The following is a 27,836-nucleotide window of genomic DNA, read 5'->3' on the forward strand; positions in this document are numbered from 1 at the left end:
AAGAAGGAGGTAATTTCTGTAATTGTGAAGAATTTTCTTGTTGGTGAGTATATAATTGAGATCATTATCCACTTCTTTTTAGTGTGGTTTTAAATGTACTTTGGAGGAATCTGCTACGAAATTGTGTTGCTAAATTCTGGCTTTTTTAGATTAAATTAATGGTACGTAACGTAATTGTGGAAAATTGATGTCGGTTGAAGATAATTGTTATTTATTGGAAAGGAGGTGTGAAACAAACTAATAAAGTCAACCACAAAAGGATTTATGACGTGTACAAAACTATATCCAATTACCCACTGTTATTAATTTATGGCAAGAAAAACTAGTACTAAAAAAAGTGCAGTTTCTCATAAGGGAATCTAGGGAAATTAAGACAATTATGGTCTGTTCAGGAAAAAATGGGAACCCAACCAATGCCAATCGGTGGCAATGTTTAAGAACATTGTCAGTAGTAATTAAATTATATGACTTTTTTTGTTTCCCCTGATCTGAGTAGATAAAAGGATAAACACTAAAAAAAGCAACACGCTTTTAAGGTTTGCAGTTGGATTCATCAGTTACACCAACCCACAATAACTAACATTCTTACATATTTCAAACATGGACATCCAGATAAGATTTTCATTAAAAAAAAAAAAAATCCTTTTTTGAGAAGCTTCAAAGTTGTAGCTAAGTTGTTACTTTCTAATATTTAAAACCAATTATCTAAATTCAATTTCTTTCTTCCTCAATTACTATTAATTTTTTTTTCAAAAAAAATTAATTTGGTGATCATCATCATCATATACCATTGCCATCCCTTTGCCTTGTGTGTGTGTGTGTGTGTTTTGCCTTATTGGAATGGACTTTTTGAGTAAAAAAATTGAACCATAATATCATGTTATTATACACAGAAAACTTTATAATAAATTTAAATACTATTACATTCAGTAGACCTGTCTATTCATCAATTTATTTAAAATTCAACATATTTATTTGTTTAACTTTTTTATTCCTTAATAATTCAATACTACAATCGGGAATGAGGAATTTGAATCTTGGATAATTTCATTGAAAATACCAATAAGTTTCAATTGAGTTAAAAGGCTCTTGCATTTATTTGTTGTAAAAATTTTGGTTTCAAACAATTTGGAGCCATATTACTTGAATCTATGATGTGGCGATTAAAGAGACTATTCATAAGTAGTTTTAGTCATATGATTTTTTTAATGAGTCATGCGACTTATGTAAATAATACTCATAAATAGTGCAAACCAGTTTGGAGCCAATCCTTATCCTTGTTTGCTTAACTTGAGTAAAAGTATAATTATTCTTAAAAATATGTAAGACTTGAAACTGTCGTATATAACCAAATAAAATCAACAGATAAATCAAACCAAAACACACGATAATAAGACTATCTATGTTTATTATTAAAATAAGATACATGACTCATTAAAAAAGTCATGTGACTAAAGCTACACATAAATAGTCTTTTTAATTGCCACATCATGTATTGGAACAAGATCACTCCAAACTAGTTTACATCCAAAACTTTTTCCTTATGCTATAATTGTATAAAGTTATCTTCTAATCCATAATCCCATCTATCAAACTTTTTCCTTATGCTATAATTGCATAAAGTTATCTTCTAATTCATAATCCCATCTGTAGGGGGGAAAGGCGTAGGAGCCCACATCTGCGTATATATTGGGCCAAGAGCCCAACCTGAGGATGCAAACAATCCGAGGACGAGTAAAGCACTTTCATAAAGATCTGAGTTAGCGAGTGAAGAGAAAAATCCTATTAAAGCCTCCCAGGGGGGTGCCCCAAGGAAGAATCCCTCCTTGGCTAGGCGAGGCCGAGGTCAGAAGGTATGGTCTACTATCAAGAGCAATGCTCCAAACCACTCTACCATAGAGGATAAGTATCAAAAAGGAAAAGGACAAAGGAGAGCTAGGAAATATCTAAGAAAAAGCTGCTAACATAGCATTAAATGCTCTGTAGCTAACTAAGTAATGTTTTATAGCCTTACAACTACTCCCAAAGACTTTAGGGAGGGGCTAATGGGACAAGTATCAAAACTATCAATCCAAATCTACACGTGGGAGGATGAAAGGAAGGGGAGAGGAATGTAAAGCTGGAAAGGAACAATGAAAGAAGAAGGGGGAGGAATGGGGAGGAAAATTTGCCTCCTCAGAAAAAAAGTTTGTTCATGTCAATATTCTTTATTTGTACATGATTACTATCTAATTCCATATTAGCCGTTGTCCAATTCACTAGGACCTAGTTCTTTGACCAATTCTCTACAAATTCATTGTTTTAGGCCTTCTGAGCCTAAGTCCATTCATTCGAGACTGAGCCACGATTCTGGTCCTTAAAATTGGCGTTGTCTATGGAGAGAACTTGTGTAATAGTGAGTGCAACGCTTAACTATGGTAGGATCAGGTTCACACCGGCCAGGCAGAGTCTTTGGGATCCCAGCATGACGATCCTTTTGTCAGCCTTGAGCAAAGAGGTGACCATGAGGGAAGTATGCATACTGCTCATACTGATAGGAGTCAACTTCAATGAACACGGGGAAGATTACTTGAGGGGGCACAGTTTTAGGTGCTTTCTACGTCAAGTACGCGCCTTGTACCTCTGTCAAGGACTAGGTCCTCGCGAACCTGGTTGCCAAGTTCGCTGAACCTCCGTCAGAGGAAGTGGCAGCGACATAAAGCATGGATGAAAAATCGCAAATCAAAGAGGCTCTAGAGTGGGGCTAGTGCTGGTTTCTCCTGATCTTTCTAAGTGTTCAAACAAAACCCAAGTCATGCCTGAAGTCCTCGGACTAGATGCTTGGGAAAAATTAATAGTACGACATCTTTATAAGTGTTCAAACAGAACCCAAGTCATGCTTGAAGTCCTCGGACCAGATGCTTGGGGGAAATTAACACTATGACATCTTTATAAGTGTTCAAACAGAACCCAAGTCATACCTAAAGTCCTTGGACCAGATGCTTGGAGGAAATTAACACTACGACATCTTTCTAAGTGTTCAAACAGAACCCAAGTCATGCCTGAAGTCCTCGAACCAAATGCTTGGGAGAAATTAACACTACGACATCTTTATAAGTCTTCAAACAGAACCCAAGTCATGCTTAAAGTTCTCAAACCATATGTTTAGGGGAAATTAACACTACGACATCTTTCTAAGTGTTCAAACAAAACCCAAGTCATGCCTGAAGTCCTCGGACCAGATGCTTGGGGAAAATTAACACTATAACATCTTTCTAAGTGTTCAAACAGAACCCAAGTTATGCCTGAAGTCCTCAGACCAGATGCTCGAAGGAAATTAATACTATGACCTTTATAAGTGTTCAAACAGAACCCAAGTCATGCCTAAAGTCCTCGGACCAAATGCTTGGGGGAAATTAACACTACGACATCTTTCTAAATGTTCAAACAGAACTCAAGTCATACCTGAAGTCCTCGAACCAGATGCTTGGGGGAAATTAACACTATGACATCTTTATAAGTGGACATCTTTATAAGTGTTCAAATAGAACCCAAGTCATGTTTGAAGTCCTCAAACCAAATGCTTGGGGGAAATTAACACTACGACATCTTTCTAAGTGTTCAAACAGAACCCAAGTCATGCCTGAAGTCCTCGAACCAGATGCTTGGGGGAAATTAACACTATGACATCTTTCTAAGTGTTCAAACAGAACCCAAGTCATGTCTGAAGTCCTCAGACTAGATGCTTGGGGGAAATTAACACTACGACATCTTGGGGGAAATTAACACTACGACATCTTTCTAAGTGTTCAAACAGAACCCAAGTCATGCCTGAAGTCCTTAGATCAGATGCCTAGGGGAAATTAGCACTACGACATCTTTTTAAGTGTTCAAATAGAACCCAAGTCATGCCTGAAGTTCTCGGACCAGATGCTTGTGAGAAATTAACACAATGACATTTTATAAGTGTTCAAACAGAACCCAAGTCATGCCTGAAGTTCTCGAACCAGATGCTTGAGGGAAATTAACACTATGACATCTTTCTAAGTGTTCAAACAAAACCCAAGTCATGCCTAAAGTCCTCGGACCAAATGTTTGAGGGAAATTAACAGTATGACATCTTTCTAAGTATTCAAACAGAACCCAAGTCATGCCTAAAGTTCTCGGACCAGATGCTTGGGGGAATTAACATTATGACATCTTTATAAGTGTTCAAACAGAACCATAGTCATCCCTGGAGTCCTCAGACCAGATGCTATGAGGAAATTAACACAAACTAATATTTTTAATAAAGTGTTAAAACAAAACCTTAGTCAGGCATAAAGTCCTTGGACCAGATGTTAAGGGGAAGTTAAAACATTATGATATCTTTTATAAACTGCTTAAACTAAACCTAAGCTATGTACAAATCCTCGGACCACGTGCCTTGGATGATTTGACATTTTCTATTTTTACTAGGTATTAAAAAAAGTCCCAGATTATATACATCTCCTCGGATCACTTGCTTTAGGTTCATTATTATCCATTGGTTGCATAATTTGCAGTATAAGCACATGGTCATTTTCCTTATTAGTTTCGCACAGTTAATTTATCTAAGCTAGCAGCAATGCATCACTGTTGGCATTGATAGAGTTAGAGTGACAATGTTTCGTTACTGTCAACGAAATCAGTTTAAAGTCCCTTTGGAGGGAAAAGTAACAACACCAACGTCCATGAAACAACTATTGCAAAGGAAAGAAAGATTCATAAAATAAAATAAAAATGCAAAAAATGTTGCCATTTTTATTAAATAAAGGAAATATACATTATACATAGTAGCAAACTTCCATCACAGAAGGGCAAGACCAGGGCGATGAAGAAAAAGAGAAGATCACTCGTTGAGATCCTTTTTCTCCTAGCTACAAGATGTTCTGCTATCAAGGCTGAAAAATGAGAGACCTATCTATCCTTTTTCTCCTAGCTACAAGATGTTTTGCTATCAAGGTGAAACCTAAACTTTGTCGCACCAAAAATTTGATGCGATCTGCACTTGCCTTGGGCCTTGACAGGAAAAGGAGAGTCTTCTTTCTTACTCGATTGACAAATAAGAACATCTTTGGCCTCCGCTTCCTTCGCCTTGACTACATCCTCCTGGGCCTTGGAGGCATCCTTGGTTTCCTTGCCCATGCCTTTATCCTCGACCATCTCATCCCCTAGATCTTGATCACCATCTTGGTTGGATCCTTTTGGAAGCCCTAAAGGTTTGAGCATTTTAAGTTTCCGGAGAACCAAAAAACTTTGCAAAGTGAAGAAGAATGATTCCCCAAGGGTGCCTTATATAGAAAGCAAAGTCCATCGGGAGTTGTCTCGCTCGAAATCCAAAGAGAAAGTTACAAGCAGGAAAAATTCCACTTAATTTCCAACAAAATCTTCAGCCATTGGATCTACATCACGTCGTAGAACATAGGGAACATGGAACCGTAAGAATTTATGAAGGCGCAAACGTACCGAAGCGTCAGGAGTGTGCTTTGGGCAGTAAAAAAGACACCTGTACAGTTAAAGGTGATGAAAAATGGGTGCAAAGGAATTATCATCATATCAAAATCCTCATATCTTCCCAAGGAGTCAAAAAAGAAGAATCTCGAGGGGCTATTGTAAGGGGCAAAGGCCTAGGAGCCCAGATTTGCGTATATATTGGGCCAAGGGCCCAACTCGAGGATGCAAACAATCCGAGGACGAGTAAAACACTTTCATAAAGATCTGAGTTAGTGAGTGAAGAGAAAAATCATATTAAAGCCACCTAGGGGGGTGCCCTGAGGAAGAATCCCTCCTCGGCTGGGCGAGGCAGAGGTCAGAAGGTATGGTCTGCCATCAAGAGCAATGCTCCGAACCACTCTACCATAGAGGATAAATATCAAGAAGGAAAATGACAAAGGAGAGTTATGAAATATCTAAGAAAAAGCTGCTAACATAGCATTAAATGCTCTGCAGCTGACTGAGCAATGCTTTATAGCCTTACAACTACTCCCAAAGACTTTAGAGAGGGGCTGAAGGGACAAGTATCAAAACTATTAATCCAAATCTACACGTGGGTGGATGAAAGGAAGGAGAGAGGAGTATAAAGCTAGAAAGGAACAATGAAAGAAGAGGGGGGAGGAATGGGGAGGAACATTTGCCTCCTCGGACAAAAAGTTTGTTCATGTCAGTATTTTTTATTTGTGCATGATTGCCATCTAATTCCATATTAGCCATTGTCCAATTCACTAAGGCCTAGTTTTGACCCACTCTCTACAAATTCATTATTTTGGGCCTTCTGAGTCTAAGTTCATTCATTCGGGACTAAGCCACGATTTTGGTCCTTACACCATCTATCTTATAAAAAAAACTAATGAATATATTGATAAAAAATTAACCAAAAAAGAAGAAGTTAATTTACACTAGAGAGCATATACTAATAAATAAGAATGAAAGTTAAAAATAAGAATAAAAAAATTCTGGGTCAGGTAGTGAAATACAAGTTAATACAGGGAACTATTGCTAGCTACTACTTTTACTTAGGTCAATCAATTAATCTAAAAAAAAAAACCTCTCCATCAAGCCAAGTTGGGTGACACATTGCAAATCAGTTCGCCACCACTAGAATCAAAAGAAAAGTAACAGCCACCTTTTTTGAGTTACAGTCTGGACTTAGTTGTAATTATGCACTCTAGGAATTTTGGCCCCTCCAAAAAAATGGAATATGCAACGATTGTCAAATTCAAATGATTCAATATCCACTTTGGTACTTTCTCCAAAAAAAAAAAAAAAAATCCACTTTGGTACGGGAAAATTCATGAGAGGTCTAATAATTTGTGGAAGCTCCAACTCAAACAACACAAATAATTGAGCACTATAACTTTCCAAGTTCCTTTCCAAGAAGCCATCACTATAACTTTCCTAAAAGAACGTATAAGTGATTGCCAAGTTTACTGGGAGCTGACAAAAAAATGAACAGGAAAAGACCTTATTGACAGAGAATAAGTTAAGCAATCATAAAAAATTAAAAAAAAAAAAAAATGATCCTTTGGCATTGTTTCCAAATTTCCACCCCTATTGTACCTAAAAGAAAATGTTGAGTATGATTCTTCTTTATATTTTTTATTAAAAAAATAATGGAGAGTGCTCTTATTATATAGAATCATGGATATATGATTATATTCCCTATAAACCTAACCAAATTTTAATTGGAAAAAAAATATAGGATTAGTCAAGCAAAATTTATAAGGACATGTAAATTCGATATCAAAAGAAAATGCACTTACTATATTAAATTATTAAGTGATGGTCATGCTGATTTGTCGATGACACTATCCACAATTTAACATGTGTAGAATTAACTATATAATATTAGAGGTTCTCTTACCTTTTTCTTTTTCTTTTTCTTTTTTAAATTTTTTTTCCTCTCAAGTCTCAAAAATGGATATTTTTATATATTATTGAAAATGATTTAAGATTTTTTTTTTTTTTTTCATAATATGAAAATGATTTGAGATTTTTTTTTAATAGGAAATGATTTAAGGTGGCAGCTATTTTTTGTTCCATAAACTAGTAGGCCAAGTTGAGCATTCAAAATCTGATAGTTTGGCGTATTATTATAAATTAAAGAACATGTCCTTTGTTTTACACGTGACCTTTCACCTAAAACATGTGATCATCATCTCGTTCTTTTCTGGACAACTGGAGTCTCGATCTCAAAGAGAATATGACTTGAAGCTCTGCACGCCGACCATTTACAGTATGCACTTTTATCATTAATTCATGATTGTAGAGAAATTGAATTCCATTATCCTTTCATAATCTATTGAATTCAACCCATTGAACAAAATAATAGCGAAAAAAAAATGCCAATAAAATATGAGCGCTTTTTTTTTTTTTTTTTGATAGCTTTTATGTTAAATGTGTGAAAAAAAAAATTAGTAGACAACCCATTGAACAAAATAATAGCGAAAAAAAAATGCCAATAAAATATGAGCGCTTTTTTTTTTTTTTTTTGATAGCTTTTATGTTAAATGTGTGAAAAAAAAAATTAGTAGTTAGTTTTGTTAAATGAATTAAAAAATAATAATACAAAAAGCAAAGAGTAAAAGGTTTTGAGACAAACAGACACATATGGACAGTAATAATATTGATTAAAAGAAGAAATAAAGGTCATAACTCATAAGTAAATTATGTGATAACAAATTTTTTTTTTAAGTAAATAACTTGATGATAATACCGTAAGAGAAGACTTCCTTTTACAATGTATTTGATTTTCACTGACAATTATTTTTTAATATTTTGAACTTGAATTTCCATGTCCTCTTTTTCTTTTTTTTTTCTTTTTTTCTTGGATGTGTTCCACTTGTTTTTTGTTTCCTAACTCATCACTATCAAATACATTTTTTAATATAAAAAAATAGTTGAATTTACAACAATTTTTAAAATTCCAAGTGGCTGCAAATTTTTCCACAATCACCGTCGACTTTTGTATTCTATTGACCAACTCAGCAGCCATACATTTTTGTGACTGTACTGAACTCTCAAAACAAATATCATTAAGCTATTCACATCAGTATCGCACACACACGTACTTCCACACACATATATACATGAGGCCAATGTGTGGTTTGGACTTTGGAGGCACCAATATTGACCACATTTTTCAACGTCCAAAAACAACGGTAGCTAGCAATAGCATATTGCACATCGAGTTTGATTATAGAGTTTTGTCCTTTTGGATAAGATGAGAAGAAAACATTGGTACAGAACCTTTTGTCATTCACGAGGAAACTGAACTTTAGAGAAAGAAAAAGGAAAGTAATCATGCATGGATAAGAATGCGCAGGGTTCACACTTCGGAGCCCAAAGGTTGGAACTTTCATCGAACTTTGAACTTTATTAAATTTCATGCACACAATATTTTGAGACGGGTCAAGCCCAGGTACGCCGCCATGGCAAAAGATACGTGCAGAGAAGTTGTGATTTCGACTTTCGGCCCCCAAAAAAAGTGAGATGGGGTTTCGACTTTCGTTGGTTGACAAAGAAAAAATTGGAGCAAAAGTATAACCTATCAACAATTTGACACGAAAACCATGCTGAATATTTTTGTAACTCTCTGCATGATAGCTTGATTCTTGCCACAAGATTTCGCAAAACTAACATATTTCATGAGCTAAAGGGTTGAGAAATTATTGCACTCACCACCTTGTGCCTTGACCCTTGAATAACCTCACAAGAAATTGACGAATGCTAGCTAGTTGACCAATGGCTATAAGGTCAGAACTGAATTTGTTATGTGTGGCACCACATAAATGAACATAATCTTGAATGTTTACATGCGTGGCACCTCACAAATAAACAAAATCACTTTTTTTTCCTTACAATTTTTTTTTTTTTGGGGACAGAAAAGATAGAAGTATATTATTAAAAAAAAGAAAGATACACGTCCCATTGCCTGGAGGTCGTACATAGATGGCCAAACACAGTGGCATGCAACCCAGGAATCAAAACAAACTAGCAAAGAGAAAGAAAAAATATATCAGGGTCATGCTAACGAGTGACCTTAGAGTAATGATTAATAATCTATTTTAGAAAAATTTTGACACTACTTTTTATAGGAAATGAAAAAAATTATCAAAACATTAATTGTTTTTTTTTTTTTTTCATAAAAACTTTCTTTAAATGTTTTGTTAACCATTGTTTTAAAGGCATCCATTAGCATTTTCTATATATATCAATAACATAGTCAATGGGTTCGAGGGGCAATTATAAGTGAGGGAAAGGGATTCTGATGCAGGACCATAATGGCAACTTATGTGGCAGCCACATAGGCGAATTGTGTCATTTATTTATAAGTTCATTTGTCTTTTATTTATCTTTATTATTTAGTCAAAGTTAACTATAAGTCTTATTGGTAGTTGTTCCAGCCTAATAAATCTGATCAAAGGGTGATGTGAAGTCAATTTTGGGAGTTGTCATTTGTAATGGAAGTTATCAAGCATTTGGTGTAGGTATTTATTTCACATGCTATGTATTCACCTATAATTATCAATAAGAAATCCTAATAAATAAAATAAAATAAAAAAAGTTTCTATACAATCTGAACTTATTGAGTTGAGGCAATCTTATGAAGTTCTCTATCAAAAGATGAATAAAATTCTTAATCCGATTCCAACCTCTCCAATTCAAAGTCATAGAAGTAGACAAGCAAAGTTTTGCAAGGAATATGATTCCAATGATTATCATTCAACATCTTCAGGTTTTGCTTCGAAAACTACCATTGTGAGTCCATCCTCCATGGATTCTTTTGTTTCAAACATATTTATAGATGGTAAAGAGTGCTCTAAAGAAGATACTATTGTAGATTGGTATTCTCCACCAATCTTTGATAATTACCTTGTTGAAAATTGTGAATTGTGCTATAGTAAAGTTGTGGAAGATGATGATGTGGCTTTCTTTGTTCAAATACAAAAGATTATTGATTTTTCTGAAGAGAATTATTTAGAGGTAAGGTTTATTCCTTTAGTCATAGAAGAAGTGGGTGTAAAGACATTGTTTCTTAAGGAGAGAAGTCCACATGTTGATTTTCTTGGGATTAACAAATATTTATCTTCTTATGGTAAACTTGATGTTGATTTTGGTCCATCAATGGAAATTAAGACTCCTTATCTGGAAAAGATGCATGATTTTATTTGGGAGGCTTTTGTGCAACGTGAAGTAATTCAAATCGGTCCAACACTCACAAGGATAAAACCACAACAAATTTGCAAAGATGGAAATCCTGGATCAATGAGTGAGTATGCTAATTTGTTTGTAGCATTGGCTTCATGTGCTACACTTTGGCAAAACAAATTAGAAATCAAAATTTGTTCAGCAATATTTATCCAAAAGATCGAGGGAGGATTTTGAAGTCAACCTGAGGACGAGTTCTTTTTCAAGAAGGGGTGAATGATGTAGGAGCATAATGGCAACTTATGTGACAGCCACATAGGCGACTTGTGTCATTTATTTATAAGTCCATTGTCTTTTATTTATCTTTATTATTCAGTCCAATTTAATTATAAGTCTTGTTGGTAGTTGTTCCAACCTAATAAATCTGATCATAAGGTGATGTGAAGTTAGTCTAGGGAATTGTCATTTGTATTGGAAGTTATCGAGCATTTAGTGTAGGCATTTATTTCACATGCAATGTATTCACCTATAATTATCAATAAGAAATCAAAAGAAAAAAAAATATTTTCTATTCAGAAAATCATTTGCAAGCTGTCCTTGCTTTAGAGTTAAGTGATTCCTCCTAACAATCAAGTGTGTGACTTGGTCGCGTTGAGTGACATTCATGATTAGTAGCATTGAGTGACATCCACTACCTCCGGTTTAGTGGCATCCCTAAACTATTCATCCTATCATTAGGTTAAATTTTTTATTGAGTCTGTCTAGCGGGTCTCGGCCTGCATCAAATTCAAAACTAGATTCTTCTAAGTAGGGTAACTAGGCAATGCCTCCAAGTTATAGAACTCTTGATCAAAATCATTGTATAAAACAAAAGTGGTTTTTTTTTTTTAGGGAAACCAATTTTTAAAGTGAAATTTCACTTAATAATAAGGTTTTTTTTTTTTTTTAGTTTGTGCTATTATTTAACATTAAGTCATATAAATAGAAGAATTTACAAAGTAAACACAACATTCAAATTTAAAATAAACACATTCCTATCTACTACAAGCATATATGATTTATTCAAAAACTATTATAACAGTTTATTGTACTATTATCTATTTACCTAACTAGGCCTATCCACGGGTCGGTTTGGGTCAGGTTTGTGCCCAACCCAGAACTGACCCAACAAGATCGAGTGGGCAAACTTTCAACCCGCCGCCGACCGTCGGAGAAGTCGGTTCGAACGGGTTGGAACATCAACGGGCAGCGGTCAGAGTCGAGATTTGGAAAATAAGGAAAATCCGGCTAGAAAACTATGAAAATTGGACAAATCCTTTGAGTTTTCGCCGGAAATAGCCAAGATCTAGACTAGATCTGGTGAAATCTCGCTGGATCTAGCCAAGACCTCAACTAGATCTAGCAATTTCTTGCAGATCTAGTTAAGATCTAGAAAAAAAAATCTCAAAACTCGCCGGAATTATCAAATAACGCCGAAATATTTATGGGTTGGTCGGATCAGGTTGCTCGAATTTTGAAGAAGGAGAACCGACGTCTGACCCATCAAAGTTGGGTTCTGGAGGAAGAAATCTGTCACCGACCATTGGAGAAGTTGATTCGGTCAGCAGCGGTCGGGGTTTAGTCGGCGACAGCCGATGGGTCGAGTCGGCGGTTGACTGGATAGCCCTATACTTAACTCTTAATGACAAAAATACAATCTTAGATACGATAAAAGTACATGAAATTAGGGATGACATTAGGGCAAGGAAGATCTGGATCAAGGGTGTCGTGCCCATGTCCCCACCCCATAGGGGCATTACCCTACTCTATCATTACACCACCATGTTTTTACCCTGTGAAATCCTACCCCACTTTGCCTCATAGGGCTTTGCCCCACACCTAATTTAAAATATACAAAAATTGATATTTAATAACATAAGCAAAATATTTACCAAACATAATACTTAATAGGCTAAATTAAAATTTACCCCTCTAACCTTAGTTTTTAATTCAATCCTCTAATTTTACTCTTTTTTTTTTTTCAGTCTTTTAACTTCCATTCACATCCAAATTCAATGTAGTCCTTCCATTCACCTCTATCCAATACACAACATTAAGTCTATTGAAATGACGTTTTCTTGCTATTTTTCTGATTTCAAATGTAAAAATAAATTAGGAAAAATATTTTTTATTCAAACAATTGTTTAAAATTATGTTAAAATTTTAAAAATAAATATTTTTCCTTGCCTTTCTCTCTCTCTCTTCACCCATTTGTCTTCGTGACCTAAGCTATCTTGACCTAGATATGCTCATGACCTATCGCGACCCAGATTTTTGTCTCAATACAGTCACTTTACAACTTTGTTTTGGAAATCAAGATAGCTCACATAGAGTCCTACAATCCCAATCCCCACTTCTAAATTCTAATGGCTCCACCATTTGTCTCTCCTCAGGTTCTCCAATGACTCCCTTGGCGGTGCCTTTCATACTTCATAGGCTCCACCATTAGCAACAGTCTCCTCCTCAGTCCTCCCTCTAGTGATGCTGATATATAAAGGACTTTAGATGTTAAAAAAGTTTTTATTTTTTACAATTAAATTTATTGATGAATTTATTAAGGAAATTGAAATAGCTTAAAGTTTGGTGCTTTGAGGGTTCTCTGTTACTATGGGTCTTTTTTTCTTTCTTTTTTTGAGAAAGTCTTGCTATGGGCCTTAACGAGCTGGTTTTTTTTTTTTTTTTTTTTTGGAAGTTTAACGATCTGTTTTTTTGTTGAACTTTTGTATATATGGAATTCCGGGCTTAAGAAATTTTAATTTGGTAGAATATGTGTAGTGGGGTTTTTGGTTGAATATGCGTAATATGCGTATAAAAACCTTGTATTCACATAGAAATTTTTGAGTATGTAGTTGATACTATGATTATTTTTTTTATAATTTATATAGAATTTTAACCTATGACATCTACTTCTGATGATTATATTGTTTATCATCAAATCAAGACATTAATCGATTTTTGATGTTTTTCAATCTTGAAACAAAAAAAGGAAAAAGATTTTTATAATTTTGGTAAGAGTTTTACTCTCTCTCTCTCTCTCTCTCTCTCTCTCTCTCTCTCTCTCCCTTCTTTTCTTTGTGTTCTTCCCTCAATTTAAAATTTCTATTTTTAAATATTTTCCACACTCAAAATTTATTTTTTATTTTTTTAAGTTATGAAACTAAAAAAAAAAAAAAAAAAAATCAAAACTATTTCATTTTTTGGCACTTAACAAAAGTGGATAAAATGACTGTATTGACTTACAACAAATTAAAGTTAAATGAATGAAATAGAGAATTTGATTGAAAACATGCCAAAGTTTGTGGATGTAATTTGTTATTTAGCATGCTTAATAATATAAAGTAAATCTTTAAGGCTTTGTTTGGGAGTTTATAAGAGAATGGAATGGAATCGAATTGAATGAAATGATCATAAGAGAATGAAAAGGAATGGAATGTATTTAAGTAAACAAAATGAATGGAATAGAATGGAATTAAATAAGCTTAATTGGATGTTTTAAAATAAAGGAATGGAAAGGAATGAAAATGAATGAAATGTAAGTAATCTTATTTGAGAGTAATATGGAGGGAATAAAATGAAATCATTTTATGACAATATTACTATTAAACCCCTATTTTAAAATAAAGATTTGAATATATATGGGTATTTTGGGAGTTTTGGTAAAAAGTTCATTAAATTTAATTTCATTCTCTCCTATTCCTTCCAATTTTCGCAGGGAATGAAAATTTAAAGTTTTAAGAGAATAGAGAGTGAGTGTTTACTTCTATCTTTTCTATTCTCTCCCATTTATTAAACTCCCAAACAATAGAATGGATTTTCCATTCCCTCCATTAAAACTCTCAAACAAGGGAAGTGAAGAATATTCTAAAATTATTCTTTTCATTCATTTCCATTCAATTCCAGTCCCTTCTCCTAAACGATGCCTAATACTAAGATAAATACAACCTTTCATTGATACCAAATTGTTTAACAAGATAATAATACAAAATCTTAATTTACCGACATAAAAACACAACCAATAGTTGTGACCAAGAAATAATACTCAAAATTTTGAAACAAAACCAAATATTAAACACTAAGCCTCCGCTTGGAAGGAGGGAATATGGAATAGAATGAAATGGAATGAAAAGAATCATTTTAAAATATTCTTCCATTCCCTTGTTTGGGAGTTTTAATGGAGGGAATGAAAAGTTCATTCCCTTGTTTGGGAGTTTAAGTGGGAGGGAATGGAATGGATAGGAGAGAATACTCATTCCTCTCTATTCTCTTAAAATCTCGAATTTTCATTCCCTCCGAAATTGAGAGGAATGAGAGTGAATGGAATTAAATTTAATGATTTTTTTACTAAAACTCTCAAAATACCCCTATATATTCAACTCTTTATTTTAAAATAGGGGTCTATTAGTAATATTGTCATAAAATGATTCCATTTCATTCCTTCCATGCTGCTCCCAAACAAGATTACTTACATTCCATTCATTTTCATTTATTTATTTTAAAACATCCAATCAAGGTTACTTAATTTCATTTCATTCCATTCTTTTCCATTCATTTCCCTTACTTAAATACATTTCATTCCATTGTTTTCCATTCCTTTATGATCATTCCATTCACTTCTCTTATGAACTCTCAAGCGGAGCCTAAGTACAAACTACAAAATGCATACCAATATGCTTAACAAAACAATAATATAAAATCACAATATATCAAACAATCAATTAAAATAAAATAAGTATTACTACTTTCGTGTTTATATATTCTAATAAGTATTACTATTTTCTAAAAAAATAAATAAACAAAGCTTTTAATAGTTATACTTGTAGTTATAACTATAAGAAAAAAAAAATAGCATTTTAGTAATTATTTAGGTCGGACAACCAAAATTATCATATATCCCAGCTTAGAATAGCAGCACATAACATAATTATACCTTTATTAGTCATGAATTCATTTTAAATAAGCATGAATTACGTATTTTTTATATTGATTTTCTTATTTGATGAATAATCATAAAATTCCTATAGAAAGCGAGAGGTCTTGGCCAATTAAAAACTAAGGACGCCATTTATTCAAATAAACCAATTAATTTATATTTCACCAGTATAAAAAAAAAAAATGCAAATTGTAACAGTAGTGGCCAATAGATAAATCAAGTGGTTAAACTCAGTGGAAAGTCTTTTCTAAAGTTTTCTATACGCACAAAACATAGTGACTTACCATCATTTTACATTGACCAAATAACTTTAAGAAATAGAAATAGTCATTAAAATGCGGCTATTTTAAATTTAAGTTCACTGCATCATATATATATATATATATAATGCTTAATTATTCTTATCTTTTCAAGTACTAGATTAATCATTTGTGAAGGACAATGGAATAAGTGATGAGCACCACTATGGGAATTTGCTCAATCAAAATCTTCTAGAGAAAAATTAGGTACAAGGGTATGGACCAGACGCACTCTACTCTAAATTCTAAAGTGAAGTAGGAATTGCAAGTCCAATAAATTAAAAAAGTAGGAATTGCAAGCTTTTTCCAAGTTCCAAACCTTCCTCTTTTCTTTTTCTTTTTTTTCTTTTTTTTTTTAATTAACTTTGAACTTTCCTTTTGATTCACACAAGGACTTCCTAAAGTACAAAGAAAGTAATTATAAACTAATTTAAAACAAAAAAAGGGATAGGTTGCTAAAAGGTTTTTACCTAAAAACTTATAAGTTCTCATATCTTATGTGAATTGGTACAAATAATTATAAATTACAAGCCAAGGTAAATCTCCAAATTCTACCGAACCAAAAAAGAAACAAATACATCATGTAGAATATGAAGGTTTATTATCGTATTTGCATTTTGCAATTGAAGTTACACATTTATTCTCTTTTTTTTTCTTTTTTTTTTTTTCCTGCATCAAGATAGGAGAGAGGATCATATATTTAACCTTCCTGTCCGGGAGACCTAAGAGGTGCCAACCGACTCAAGGATCATTGGTACTAAAAGCTCTAATTAGGAAATTAGAATTGAGCAAAATTATCACTTTCAAAAGTATGATTTTCCTTACCAAGAGTCATGTGATTCAATTGGCACCTCTTGAAAAACCGAAACATCCATGATTCAAATATCTCACGCCTAACTATCAATACATAAAAAAGAAAAAAAAAAGTTTGTTTTGCCTTTTTCACCTTTGCTCTAGTTTATCAATCAAAAAATCTCTTCCAATACCAATGCTGCCTCCAAACTTTATCTGTCATTTCTTCAATCGGGACATTTTTGGTCTCAGGAAGTATGAAAAACGCGAAGAGTCCCATGATAAACACCCAACCGGAGAAGAACAGGAAGATGCCAAACTTGAAATGGCACAGCATTGAGAGGAAAGCCTGTGCTATAACAAAAGTGAAGAGCATGTTGACACACACAGTCACACTCTGTCCAATAGAACGAGTCTCTAGTGGGAATGTCTCACTAGGAATCAACCATCCTAGAGGTCCCCAAGACCATGCAAAAGATGAAACAAAAGTGCAAACCATAACTACCACTAGGATTGCAAACCCTTTTGAGAGGTCGCTAGAGTTCTCCTTCAGCTTAAATCCTAGGACGATTGCTATCACCACTTGAGAAAGGAACATTTGGACACAAGCTTCAAGTAAGAGCATTCGACGACCAATTTTGTCCACTGAGTAGATGGATACCAAGGTAGAGAGGACATTAACAGCTCCTGTTATCACAGCTGAGTATAGGGATGCGTCACCACCAAATCCAACAGTTCTGAATAGCACTGGAGCATAAAACATGATTGCATTGATGCCAGTGAATTGCTGGAAGATCTGTTGCAAACACACAAAGAAAAGAAAACATTAATTTACAGTATTGGAATGTCATATAAATGTTTATATACCAAGAGATTGAATTGAGAAATTTGTATAATACATACTAGTCTCATGCATGCCTTATGAAAGAGTTCTGACAGTTTTAAGTAGTTTGATCAATTTGGATAAAATATAGGGTATGTTAGAGATTTTTTTTCTTTCTATTTGACTATACTTCAACTCTTCAAATCATATTATGTTATGCCAATTTGTCATACAATCATATCTGTGAAAATACTTTTATGTGCTTAATGTATGTTTTGGGGAAAATCACTTTGAACGGCTAAACAGTAAGGGAGATATATATATATATATTCAGATTAAATTGTGAGAAGAACACTGACTGACCTGCAAAAAAACTGCTATGACAAGTGGAGGACGATACTTCCTCAACAATCATATCTGTGAAAATACTTTTATGTGCTTAATGTATGTTTTGGGGAAAATCACTTTGAACGACTAAACAGTAAGGGAGATATATATATATATATATATTCAGATTAAATTGTGAGAAGAACACTGACTGACCTGCAAAAAAACTGCTATGACAAGTGGAGGACGATACTTCCTCAACAAAATATCTTTGATTGGTGCCTTCACTGCTTTGGCCGCACGACTCGCCTCAACAAGCTCCAAGTACTCTGGTTCGACATTTTCGATGCCACGGATCCTCCTAAGCACAGATTTTCCTTCATTCAAGTGACCACGCTCAATCAGACTATTAGGAGTGTCAGTCACAATGAGAGACCCTATGGTCAGCATAGATGCTGGAATGCCACCCAGACCAAAAGATAGCCTCCAACCCCATCCCCCTGTGATCCTGTTATTGCACAAAAACATTGATTCTATCTCAAAAGATAAAGATTATCTTTTAAAGAAGTTAACAAGAATGGTGATATTATAGTTCATACAAATTTTACAATGTAGGGCTTACAAACTATGTGTTTTCTTTTAAAATACAAACATAGAGCGGAAAAGAAAAATTTATAGTAATGAATATGATTCATGTCACATCAATCATATATAATAAATATAATTATGAATTTTTTCTATTATATTTAATAAGGTATCCTTATCAAAAAAATAAATAAAAAAGGTATCACATCAATTTATAAAGTATATATTATTAAATTTATTGTAACTTTAATATTACTCAAATAAAAGGTTATTTATAAACTTTATTTGTTATGTAGTTGATTTAGTACAAACCATATCCATTGGTATGTTAATTTGTAACAAAGAGTGATGCCATAGGTCTAGGGAAAATACAAATTTTACTATAAAAACCTTACAAACCAATGTAGTGCCGATTTTTTTTAATATTAAAAAAAAAAATGGACATTCATTTATTATATTATTAAAATGGCACCAATCACATTTTTTTATATTAGCATTCAAAATATTTAGGAGTACAATTTTGATAATAATTTAGTATTTTCCAATAAGAAAACTAATCAATTAACAGTACCATAGATAATTAAGGTTTGCAAAAAGAATAGAAGAAATAGAGGACTTACTTGGCAGTGCCATAGTTGATGAGATTTGCAAAAAGAATGCCAATGGTGACATTGAGCTGGAACAATATGTTAAGAGCTCCTCGAATTCTAGTTGGTGCAATCTCCGAAAGGAAGACTGGCACAGCCTGTTATGTAATTGATATTTCAAATGATCAAACAAGAAAGAAGAAGAAGAAGAAAAAAAAAAAGATTTCTATGATTATGACATTTTGGTTTATGGGGGTGAAAAATTAAAATACCTGATTAGCAAAACCAACACCACAACCAAGAAGGAGCCTTCCAATAATGAGCATGGCAAGGTTTACTGCTGCTGCATTTAGGACAGTTCCAACTAAGAAGAAAACCCCAGCAGTCAACATGGTTAGCCTTCGGCCTAGCCTTCTGGTCGTGACAGACGCGAGGAAAGTCGCTATTAAAGCAGCGATGTAAAGAGATGAAGTGAACAATTGAAGGCCTTGATTATCGTATTTGCAGTAGTTGCTTTCGAGTTCAGGTTGCTGGGTCCTTCTGTATACCACAGGGAAGAACTTTTTCAAGAAAGATGGCATCGAAGTAACACCCCCTGCATGCATAAAAACAATTCAAACAACGGTAAGAGGTTTTGTTATAATGCACTAAATGGTAATGTATTATGCATACATGAATTTATTTTCTGCTGGCCCAAGTGGAAGGGAATAAAAGATTCAAAATTAGTAACAAATGTTTCATGCTACATAAATAATTTACCAAAAAAAAAAAGTTTATAAATTGTTAAATTAAATGATTACCGGATAAAATTTAACTACAAAATTAGTTATAGTTTAAGGTTACAACCTTAATCAATATCATTAATATTATTACATATTTTGAAAATCTAACCATTGTATGTAATCTTTATGCTCTGAATACACATGTCAAACTTTGTACCAATTAGATATTATTTACAATATGATCCACAGAGAATCCATAAATATGAGAGATCAAGTGAATTAAACATGTACCTGAAATACCAACATCAAAACCAAACATTAGGCCTCCGGTGGAAGCTAGAATACATGAGATGATAACCAGAGGCGTAATCTTTGCCTCAAATGTGGTGGCGCTAGCCGCCGGTGCAAACCCTCCTGCCATGATCAACGATTAATCAAAGGCAAGCCAACAGGCAAAAGCCCTTAACAATCTTCCAATGGCACGAGGTTGGAGACAAGCACCACCACAGCCAAGTCGAAGATTTGGCAGAAGGGAAGCCTAAAATGACTTTTCCACGTTAATGATTTTATCTATGGGCGGTTTTATAGTGACAATGAGGAACGAGTTCCCTAAAGTCTGTCCATAATCCAACTTTAGCGGTGCTCCAGCTCCTACAAAAAATGCAGTTCTCTAAAGTTGGATTAGTCTACATACAAGCTAAAAATAACAAAAAAAAATATATGCGGTCCAGGAAACAGAGTTTTTTTTTTTTTTTTTTGAAGGAAAATCACAATAGAATATATTTGTGTTCTACTTTATACTCTATTAATGAAAGTATGTCATATTTCTTATTTGTTTCTAGTTTAAACTTTGATAATTTTATTAAGAAAGTAAAAATAATACATGATAAGTTATATATGATTGGAGGAGTAAAAAGTAGAAAAAAAAAATACAACAGAGGTTTTATATTCCTATATTACAGTTTACAGGTACAAAAAAAGTGCGAGTATTAATAGATTGAGATTAAGTGATCGGACTGTTGTAGCATGTACAACTGCTCTCAATGATAAGAAGGAGAGCAATTGTGTCAAGTTCCTGATCTCAATCTAGTATTAATTATTAGACACTAACCTCTTATATAGCCATGTTTTTAGAGCTTATCTCTCATTCTTATCTGGTTTAATACTTAATTTTTTATAGATAGTTATAATATGCTGATAAGTCCTCAACTTGAAGTTTTTTCCTTTTAAACCTCCAAATACTTTATGCATAAACAGGTGTCAATTAAGTTATAAGACTCTTGACAAAACCTTCAATTTAACTATTAAAATTAATGTGAAATAAACTTAGAGAAAGGGCACTAGGGTCATGGTTTTTCGGTTTGATTTTAAGTTACTAGATTTACTTTTGGTAAAAATTACAAGTTTTTTGTCTTTAAATTTGTATAAAAGATAAGTTTTAGATTGAATATAAAATAGTATCAAATTGGCACAGAACAAGGTATGCATGTGAAAAATATAGAAAACATGTAATCTAACGGTAGTAATCAAAAAAATAATAATAATCCGATAAAAAGTTATTAGGTGGTGTAATCTTCTCTCTCTCTCTCAAATGATTATTTTATTTCAGGAGATTAAAAAAAAAACAAACAAACAAACTAACTAACTAATTGCTACACACTCACACACACACACTTTAATTACACTTTCTCACCAAGCTCAAAAGAAATTATTAAATATGCCTAGATGGACATAATAATATCCTTCTTTGTAAGTGGAAATGTAAGCTTTCATCAAAACTGTACCATTTTTAACGGAGTTGTATTAAAGAGTTTAAGCCTTTAAGAAGCCGATTTATTTAGTAGATCCTTGAACACCATCATATTATATTATGAGTCACTAACCTGTAAAATGTATAGAAAAGTTATCAAAACTATTTTTATATAATACATATTTGATTAATAACTAACAGGTCAAATATTAAATTTGTACAAAAAAATACTGTTTCTAATTTAATTATAATTTATTTAGAGAAGATAAAACCTAATTTGGTCAAAATTTGTTTGGTATGAGTTGATCTATCCACACGCAAAATATAGGGAATTTTTGATTAGTTCAAACTAACATTTTTAGCACTAATTGTAACTTTAAAAACTAAATTAAAAATATAATAATTATAATGATGATTTTGAAAATGTGAGCTTTCAAAAACTTACATGGAAACATTAAAAGAAGTCAACAAAATTCCAAACAAGTGTATCATAATAAAACAAAAGGTCCAGTTAATAGATGCTCTTAATTAGGGTATTTGTTAATGGACTATTTCAGGAAAAAATTTATACCACTTTTATGGAAAATATTTAAAAAAAAATTGAAAAAATTAGTTACTTTTTTTTTCCCCATAAAAAGTTTCTAAAATATTTGTTAAACTAATACCCTTAAAGAATCCATTAACCTTTTTCCTAAAACAAATATTGGGAGATTGATAACTAGTTCCCAACTTGCTCCTCTCACATCCCCACTTCCAATGGCCACTTATTATAAGGGGCGAAAATCTCACTCTTCTGAGAAATTAGTTTTTTTTTTTTTTTTTTGGCTACCAATTGCGTACACATTTGGCTCGTGAGAGTCAATTAGCACCTCAGCTCAGGAAAATTTTGAGTTTTTTTTTTTTTTTTCAATTTGCATTTCTGATTTTCCCATAGCCCCTTTTGAGATAAATGATAAAGATTGAATCTCCGAAATCATGACTGGTAAGGCTTACAAACGCTTTAAAAAATTCAATAAATAGGGGAAAGCACCATAGAACAGAGGATGGAAATTTCTACCCATCAGAATATTACTTGGTATACTTTTTGTCATAATAATCATCAATTCTCATTTTACCATCCATTATATATAAAACACTCTTTATAACCACTTCAAGTTCCAACCATTAACTTTCTTTAAAAAAAAAAAAAAGGTTCCAACCATTAACAAAACTTCAAGATTTTCTGTCTATAAATTAAGAGTTTGAATTTGGTAAGGATGGGGTATAAAATCCATGTTTTACATCATCCAATAAATAATTGTCATATCAGCATTTTACTTAAACTTCAATACATCCTACCACACTTAATAACATTTCAATAAATTCCCAATTTGGTTGAATTTATATATGAGAATTATAATTAATTGGATATGGTTGTGCTTGTTCTTAAATATGTGATAAGATGATGTGGCCTATTAGGATTGGAAGGGTAAAACATGGGTTTTACATCATCTCCTTACAGAATTTAATTTCATAAATTAATACCCCTCTTAAATCATTTAAAGGTATGTTTTTCTCACTACAATTGTAACTTTTAGAAAGTTTTCTTTTGAATATTCTCTCAATCAGATGCTATTTGAACCATTGGAGGGCTTACAAGTTACTACCAATCCCACTGGTTGTTTCTCAATCTAAAAAATAGGTTTTTTCTTCCTTGCAAGGCTTACATAGAGCTCTGTTGGTTTCAACAAAAAAAGTTTTTTGTTTTTTTGTTTTTTGTTTTTTTTTTTTTATGAAAAACTTATTTATTTAAAAATAATTTTCTAGAAAACTTACTCATTTTTCCGTGTTTAGTTGTGACTTTGAAAATGAGATGGAAAACATTTATGTGGCGTTTGGTACAGGGTAATATTTTAGGATTTCTAGGAATGTTTAAAAATTCCTATGTTTGGTTGCAAATCATGCTAGGGAATCAAATGCCAGGGGAATCTAGATTCCCCCCTTAAACCCCTCTCAGTGAGAATGTGGATTTCCTTTGAAACAGGTGGGAATCCAGATTCCCAAGTTTAAAGAAAATTGCATTTTTTATAAATTGACAATTTTAACCCTTTTTTTTAAATGACTTGGTGGTTCACATTCAAATATAAGGATAGAATGGGAAAAATAAATAATTCATTTAAGATTCCTGGGAATAAACCAAACATAAGAATAGCTACATTCTTAGGAATATGATTCCTAGAAATCACATTCCTAGGAATCTGGATGCCAGGAGTAATGTGGATTCCCCCGTACCAAACGCCACATTATGGTGTAGACTTTATTTGTGGTGGTTTTATTGAGTATCAAAAACTTAGGAGCTGTTTGGTAGTGTAACTAGAACAACAGTTTTCAGTGTTTAAACAACATTACACGTATTTTTACACACTTTTTACCCATACGTATTTTCAAAAAATACAAATAACGTTATTAAAATAACATTACCAAACACCCCCTTACTCTTGTAAAGCGGAAAATGTAATTTTTTCCTATCAGTCATTCTGTAATTGTAGCCATTATTGGCATCACCAAATAAATCAATGTAATAAGTGTATTAGCAGCATTAGATAGTGATTGTAATGCCCACATTGCTGAGTGCTTTGGGCTTTTTTCTATGATTATGGGAGAAGACCTCAAGGGGTACTGTAAAATCAACTCCTGCGTAGGATATGGGCTCACCCCAAACCATTGCAGTCCAAAATGGCCTTTTTTCATACAGTGGCCCATATACTGGTTTTTGAATTTTGATTTGAACTCACTTTCTTCATGCAGCCCACTATGGATTTTTTAAATAATAAATAATAATAAAGAAAATTATAAATAAATAGTGTTATAATCACTGCTCATAAAACACTCTGAAAATCTAACGTAACAATGGTGTAGTAAATGGGACTTGGAATATCTAGATTACTACACTCTTCAAATCTATTGAATCCACCACCCTGGGTGTGTTCTTGAAGAGGCAGTCTGCTATCAACTTGACCATAAAAACTTGGCAACCCTTCATAAATTTATACAAACTTTCATGGATGATTTTAGTGATCTGCGATGCATTTCTCCTTGTTTTATTACATCCCTCAACTTAAACTATGATGTAATATTTAATACTTTTTACTAGGATATATAGATTAGAAACGACTAACTTATAACTCAATCTTTGAATATATATATATATATATATATATATATTAAGTAACACTATGAATACTAAAAAATATTGATCAAACTATTTTTATTTTATTTGCTTATGAATAGATAGATAGTAGTGGAGGAAGATGTGAGATTCAAACCACAAATATGAGACATTAAAAAAAATGTTATTACCATTAAGCTATCACTTAACCCCTATTTTTATTTTTTTGAATAGGACTAAAACTATTTATACATATTTTTTGATGATTTGACAAAATCCAAAATAGGATTCTAGGTTAATGGAATTTTGTATTAAACATTGAGTATAGAATCATTTTTTATTGATAAAGCATTTATTTATGAATCCTTCAAAACAATTTCACAATTTACCTATCACCTCACACATAAATTATTTTTTTAAAATTAAATGGTAGATTGTGGTGAAGTTATTAGTCCTACATGTGAGGTGGTAGGTGGTAGCAAAATTGAAGGATGTTATGAAATTGTTATGAACCTAGTTTATTGTTTATTTAATGAAATTAGGGGCAAGCTTTTCTTTCTTTCTTATTTTGCAAAACCAAGGGCAAGCATTTAATTAGATTATTATAGTATTTTATTATCATTGAATATGCAAAATGCTAAATTACTACCAACTTTACTAAAACAAATGGTGATAAATGTTATTAGTGCCACAAGAACAGGTGAACAACACAATAAATTAGTGCCACAAGAACAAATGGTGATAAATGTTATTAGTGCCACAAGAACAGGTGAACAACACAATAAATTATTTTTATTTTTATATTTTAAACTTAAAGATCATTTAGTAAAATTTATAATATTATTAACATCAATTGATTTAGTTTTTCCAATTAGCTTGAATTTACAAACAATAAAACTAGGTTCTTTAATGTGTCATATAAGTAACCCAGCTTTTCAACTCAAGTCGTGCAATAGTTTGTACAATACTACAATGTAATAAAACCTTAGCAACGTTGGAGGTAAAAAGGATATTGAAAACTTATAACAAACCCTCCCCCTCTACCCCGTCTTTTTTATGAATCAAGCAAGATACTAATTTCGCCCTCAAAAAAAAAAAAAAAAAAAAAAAAAAAAAAAAAAANGGGGGGGGGGGGGGGGGGGGAAACCTACTCCTAATGAGTTTAATATCTTAAAGGACCTAAATTGTCTCAAACAGAATACATTCAATCTAAATTATCTAACAATTTTCATTTTTTTTCATAAATGATTATAGATTCAGTTAAACTACACACTAGATTCCTCATTTTCATTGAATTTTGGCACATTTAATTTATACCTATCAGATAGAAATTATTAAAATTTACCTAGTTGGTAACTTGGGAAATTAGATGGATTTTTAATAGAACTCAACAAACTTAATTAATTTTAAATTCATTTACTTCGCATTGTGTTTAGATTGAGATAAGTAGAAAAAAAAAAAGATTTAGGCAAGTAAATCTGTAAGCATCTCTTTTTTATCCTAATCACTTTCAAAAGTTGTTAACTTAGAAAGTGATGCATTTTTCCATAGATCAAAATACACAATATTTAAACTATGACCATATTCATGTTATTATGTATGTTTACAAATATATGTGTTGATAAATATAATTTGTTTTCTACATGTGTATATAAATAAATAAATAAAATAAAAAATAAAATGTTTGACTTTTGTAAACCTATTAATATTGTGCCGTATAAACTTTAGATACGAGCATTAGCATTGGTGGCACTAAAAAGTTATATTGCTATTTTTAACACTACCAATACTAAAAAACATGTTGCAATGGTGAAGGGAAAGCCCAAAAAAAAAAGGCTGTTGAGCTATAGTGCACAGCCCAAGATGGTTATTTACTGTAGTTAAGATGGTAAAAAAAAACAATATTTTATTAAAAGTTATATTATTTTATTATGTTGGTATTAGTGGTTGTTGTTTAATGTAGTAGATATATTATTTTATTGTATTAAATGCTAAAATAAAATCACTGATGTTCAATGTTTTGTAAAGTGAGGTAGTAAAATAGATAAAATAACTTTTTGTGGTGTCAAATTGCTAAAATTTTGGCACCATCTATGCTAATATTCTAATTTTATATTTCATTATTATAATATATATTTTTAATAAACTTAAATTATTTTCTACATTTAAACATATTTCTCCTTTATTACTTCTCCTTTATGCATAAGAGCATTCTCATCAAAGGTGTTAAAAATTAAAAATGTTATTTTTTAGCATTTTTAACACCTCAAATCATAAAAACCCATATTTATCAAGGGTGTCAAATCTTAACAATTTTAGCAACTTGCTACAATGAGGTTTTATTACTAACACCACACTCTAGCAAGCTGCTACTATTTTTTATTATGTTCTTTCTTTCCTTTTCACATTTCACACATACACACACACACACACACTCTCTCTCTCTCTCTCTCTCTCTCTCTCTCAAGTGAGCCCTCCATAGCTCGCCAAAACATGCCTTAATTATCCAAACCCACATTCTCTCTCTTCCTTATCATTACCGGCATCATCTTCATCCCCACTATTTGATCCGAATATGGTTCCACCATCCAATTACCCTCCGAAGACGGTGCCGCCGATCTCTGTGCTAACAGCAACAACAAACCCATACCCAAACCCGCATCTTGCCCCGTCAAGTGTTTCCAGGCCGACCCGGTATGTAGTGTCGACGGCATGACTTACTGGTGTGGCTACGCCGACGCGTTTTGCGCTGGTGTTAAGGTTGCCAAGTTGGGGTTCTGTGAGGTCGGTAATGGTGGTCCTAGCCCTCCCTCCGACCAGGCTCTTCTTCTCATTCATATCGTTTGGCTTATCGTGCTTAGGTTCTCTGTGCTTTTCGAACTTTTCTGATAGCTAAATTGATTGATTTGGTGAGCCATTTTTTTCTTTTCTTTTATTCTAGATGAATTAAGAATTTGTGTGTAGAGATTGTTTGATTTCAGTGGATGTGGTTCGTGATTTTATGATTTGATTGGTGGGCTTCTGGGTCTTTATTATGATTTGATTTTGGCTGGGTTTCCGCAGTGGTGCATGGTTGGAGGTGATGAACTTGAAAAGCTCCGGCCATGGAGGTTTAGAAGGAGAGCCCAGTTTAAGAGGGAGGGCTCAAAAGGATGAGAAGGGTTTTAGGCCGAGAATATGGAGAGGG

At 32.8% G+C, this 27,836-nt stretch overlaps 1 protein-coding gene across 1 annotated transcript; it reads right to left on the reverse strand.

The window, feature by feature from the left end:
* Positions 1-16,551: 16,551 nt before the first annotated feature.
* LOC112024950 (sugar transport protein 13) lies at positions 16,552-20,303 on the reverse strand. The gene is made up of 5 exons (XM_024057600.2): positions 20,043-20,303; positions 19,302-19,624; positions 19,063-19,187; positions 18,074-18,365; positions 16,552-17,503 (listed from the first exon to the last, which is right to left on the reverse strand). Exons 1-5 carry the CDS (start codon positions 20,170-20,172, stop codon positions 16,877-16,879), a joined length of 1,497 nt encoding a protein of 498 aa, XP_023913368.1. The 5' UTR covers positions 20,173-20,303; the 3' UTR covers positions 16,552-16,876.
* Positions 20,304-27,836: the final 7,533 nt, after the last annotated feature.

This window comes from Quercus suber, unplaced genomic scaffold, assembly GCF_002906115.3.
Source record: "Quercus suber isolate HL8 unplaced genomic scaffold, Cork oak 2.0 scaffold_354, whole genome shotgun sequence".
In the NCBI taxonomy this organism is placed as follows: Eukaryota; Viridiplantae; Streptophyta; class Magnoliopsida; order Fagales; family Fagaceae; genus Quercus; species Quercus suber.

Excerpts from the sequence above, each read along its gene's own strand:
- LOC112024950 (XM_024057600.2), bottom strand. The coding sequence starts at position 20,172 with ATGGCAGGAGGGTTTGCACCGGCGGCTAGCGCCACCACATTTGAGGCA. Across the intron at positions 19,625-20,042 it reads TTTTGATGTTGGTATTTCAG|GGGGTGTTACTTCGATGCCA; the intron begins GTACATGTTTAA and ends TTATGCATGCAG. Across the intron at positions 19,188-19,301 it reads GTGTTGGTTTTGCTAATCAG|GCTGTGCCAGTCTTCCTTTC; the intron begins GTATTTTAATTT and ends ATTACATAACAG.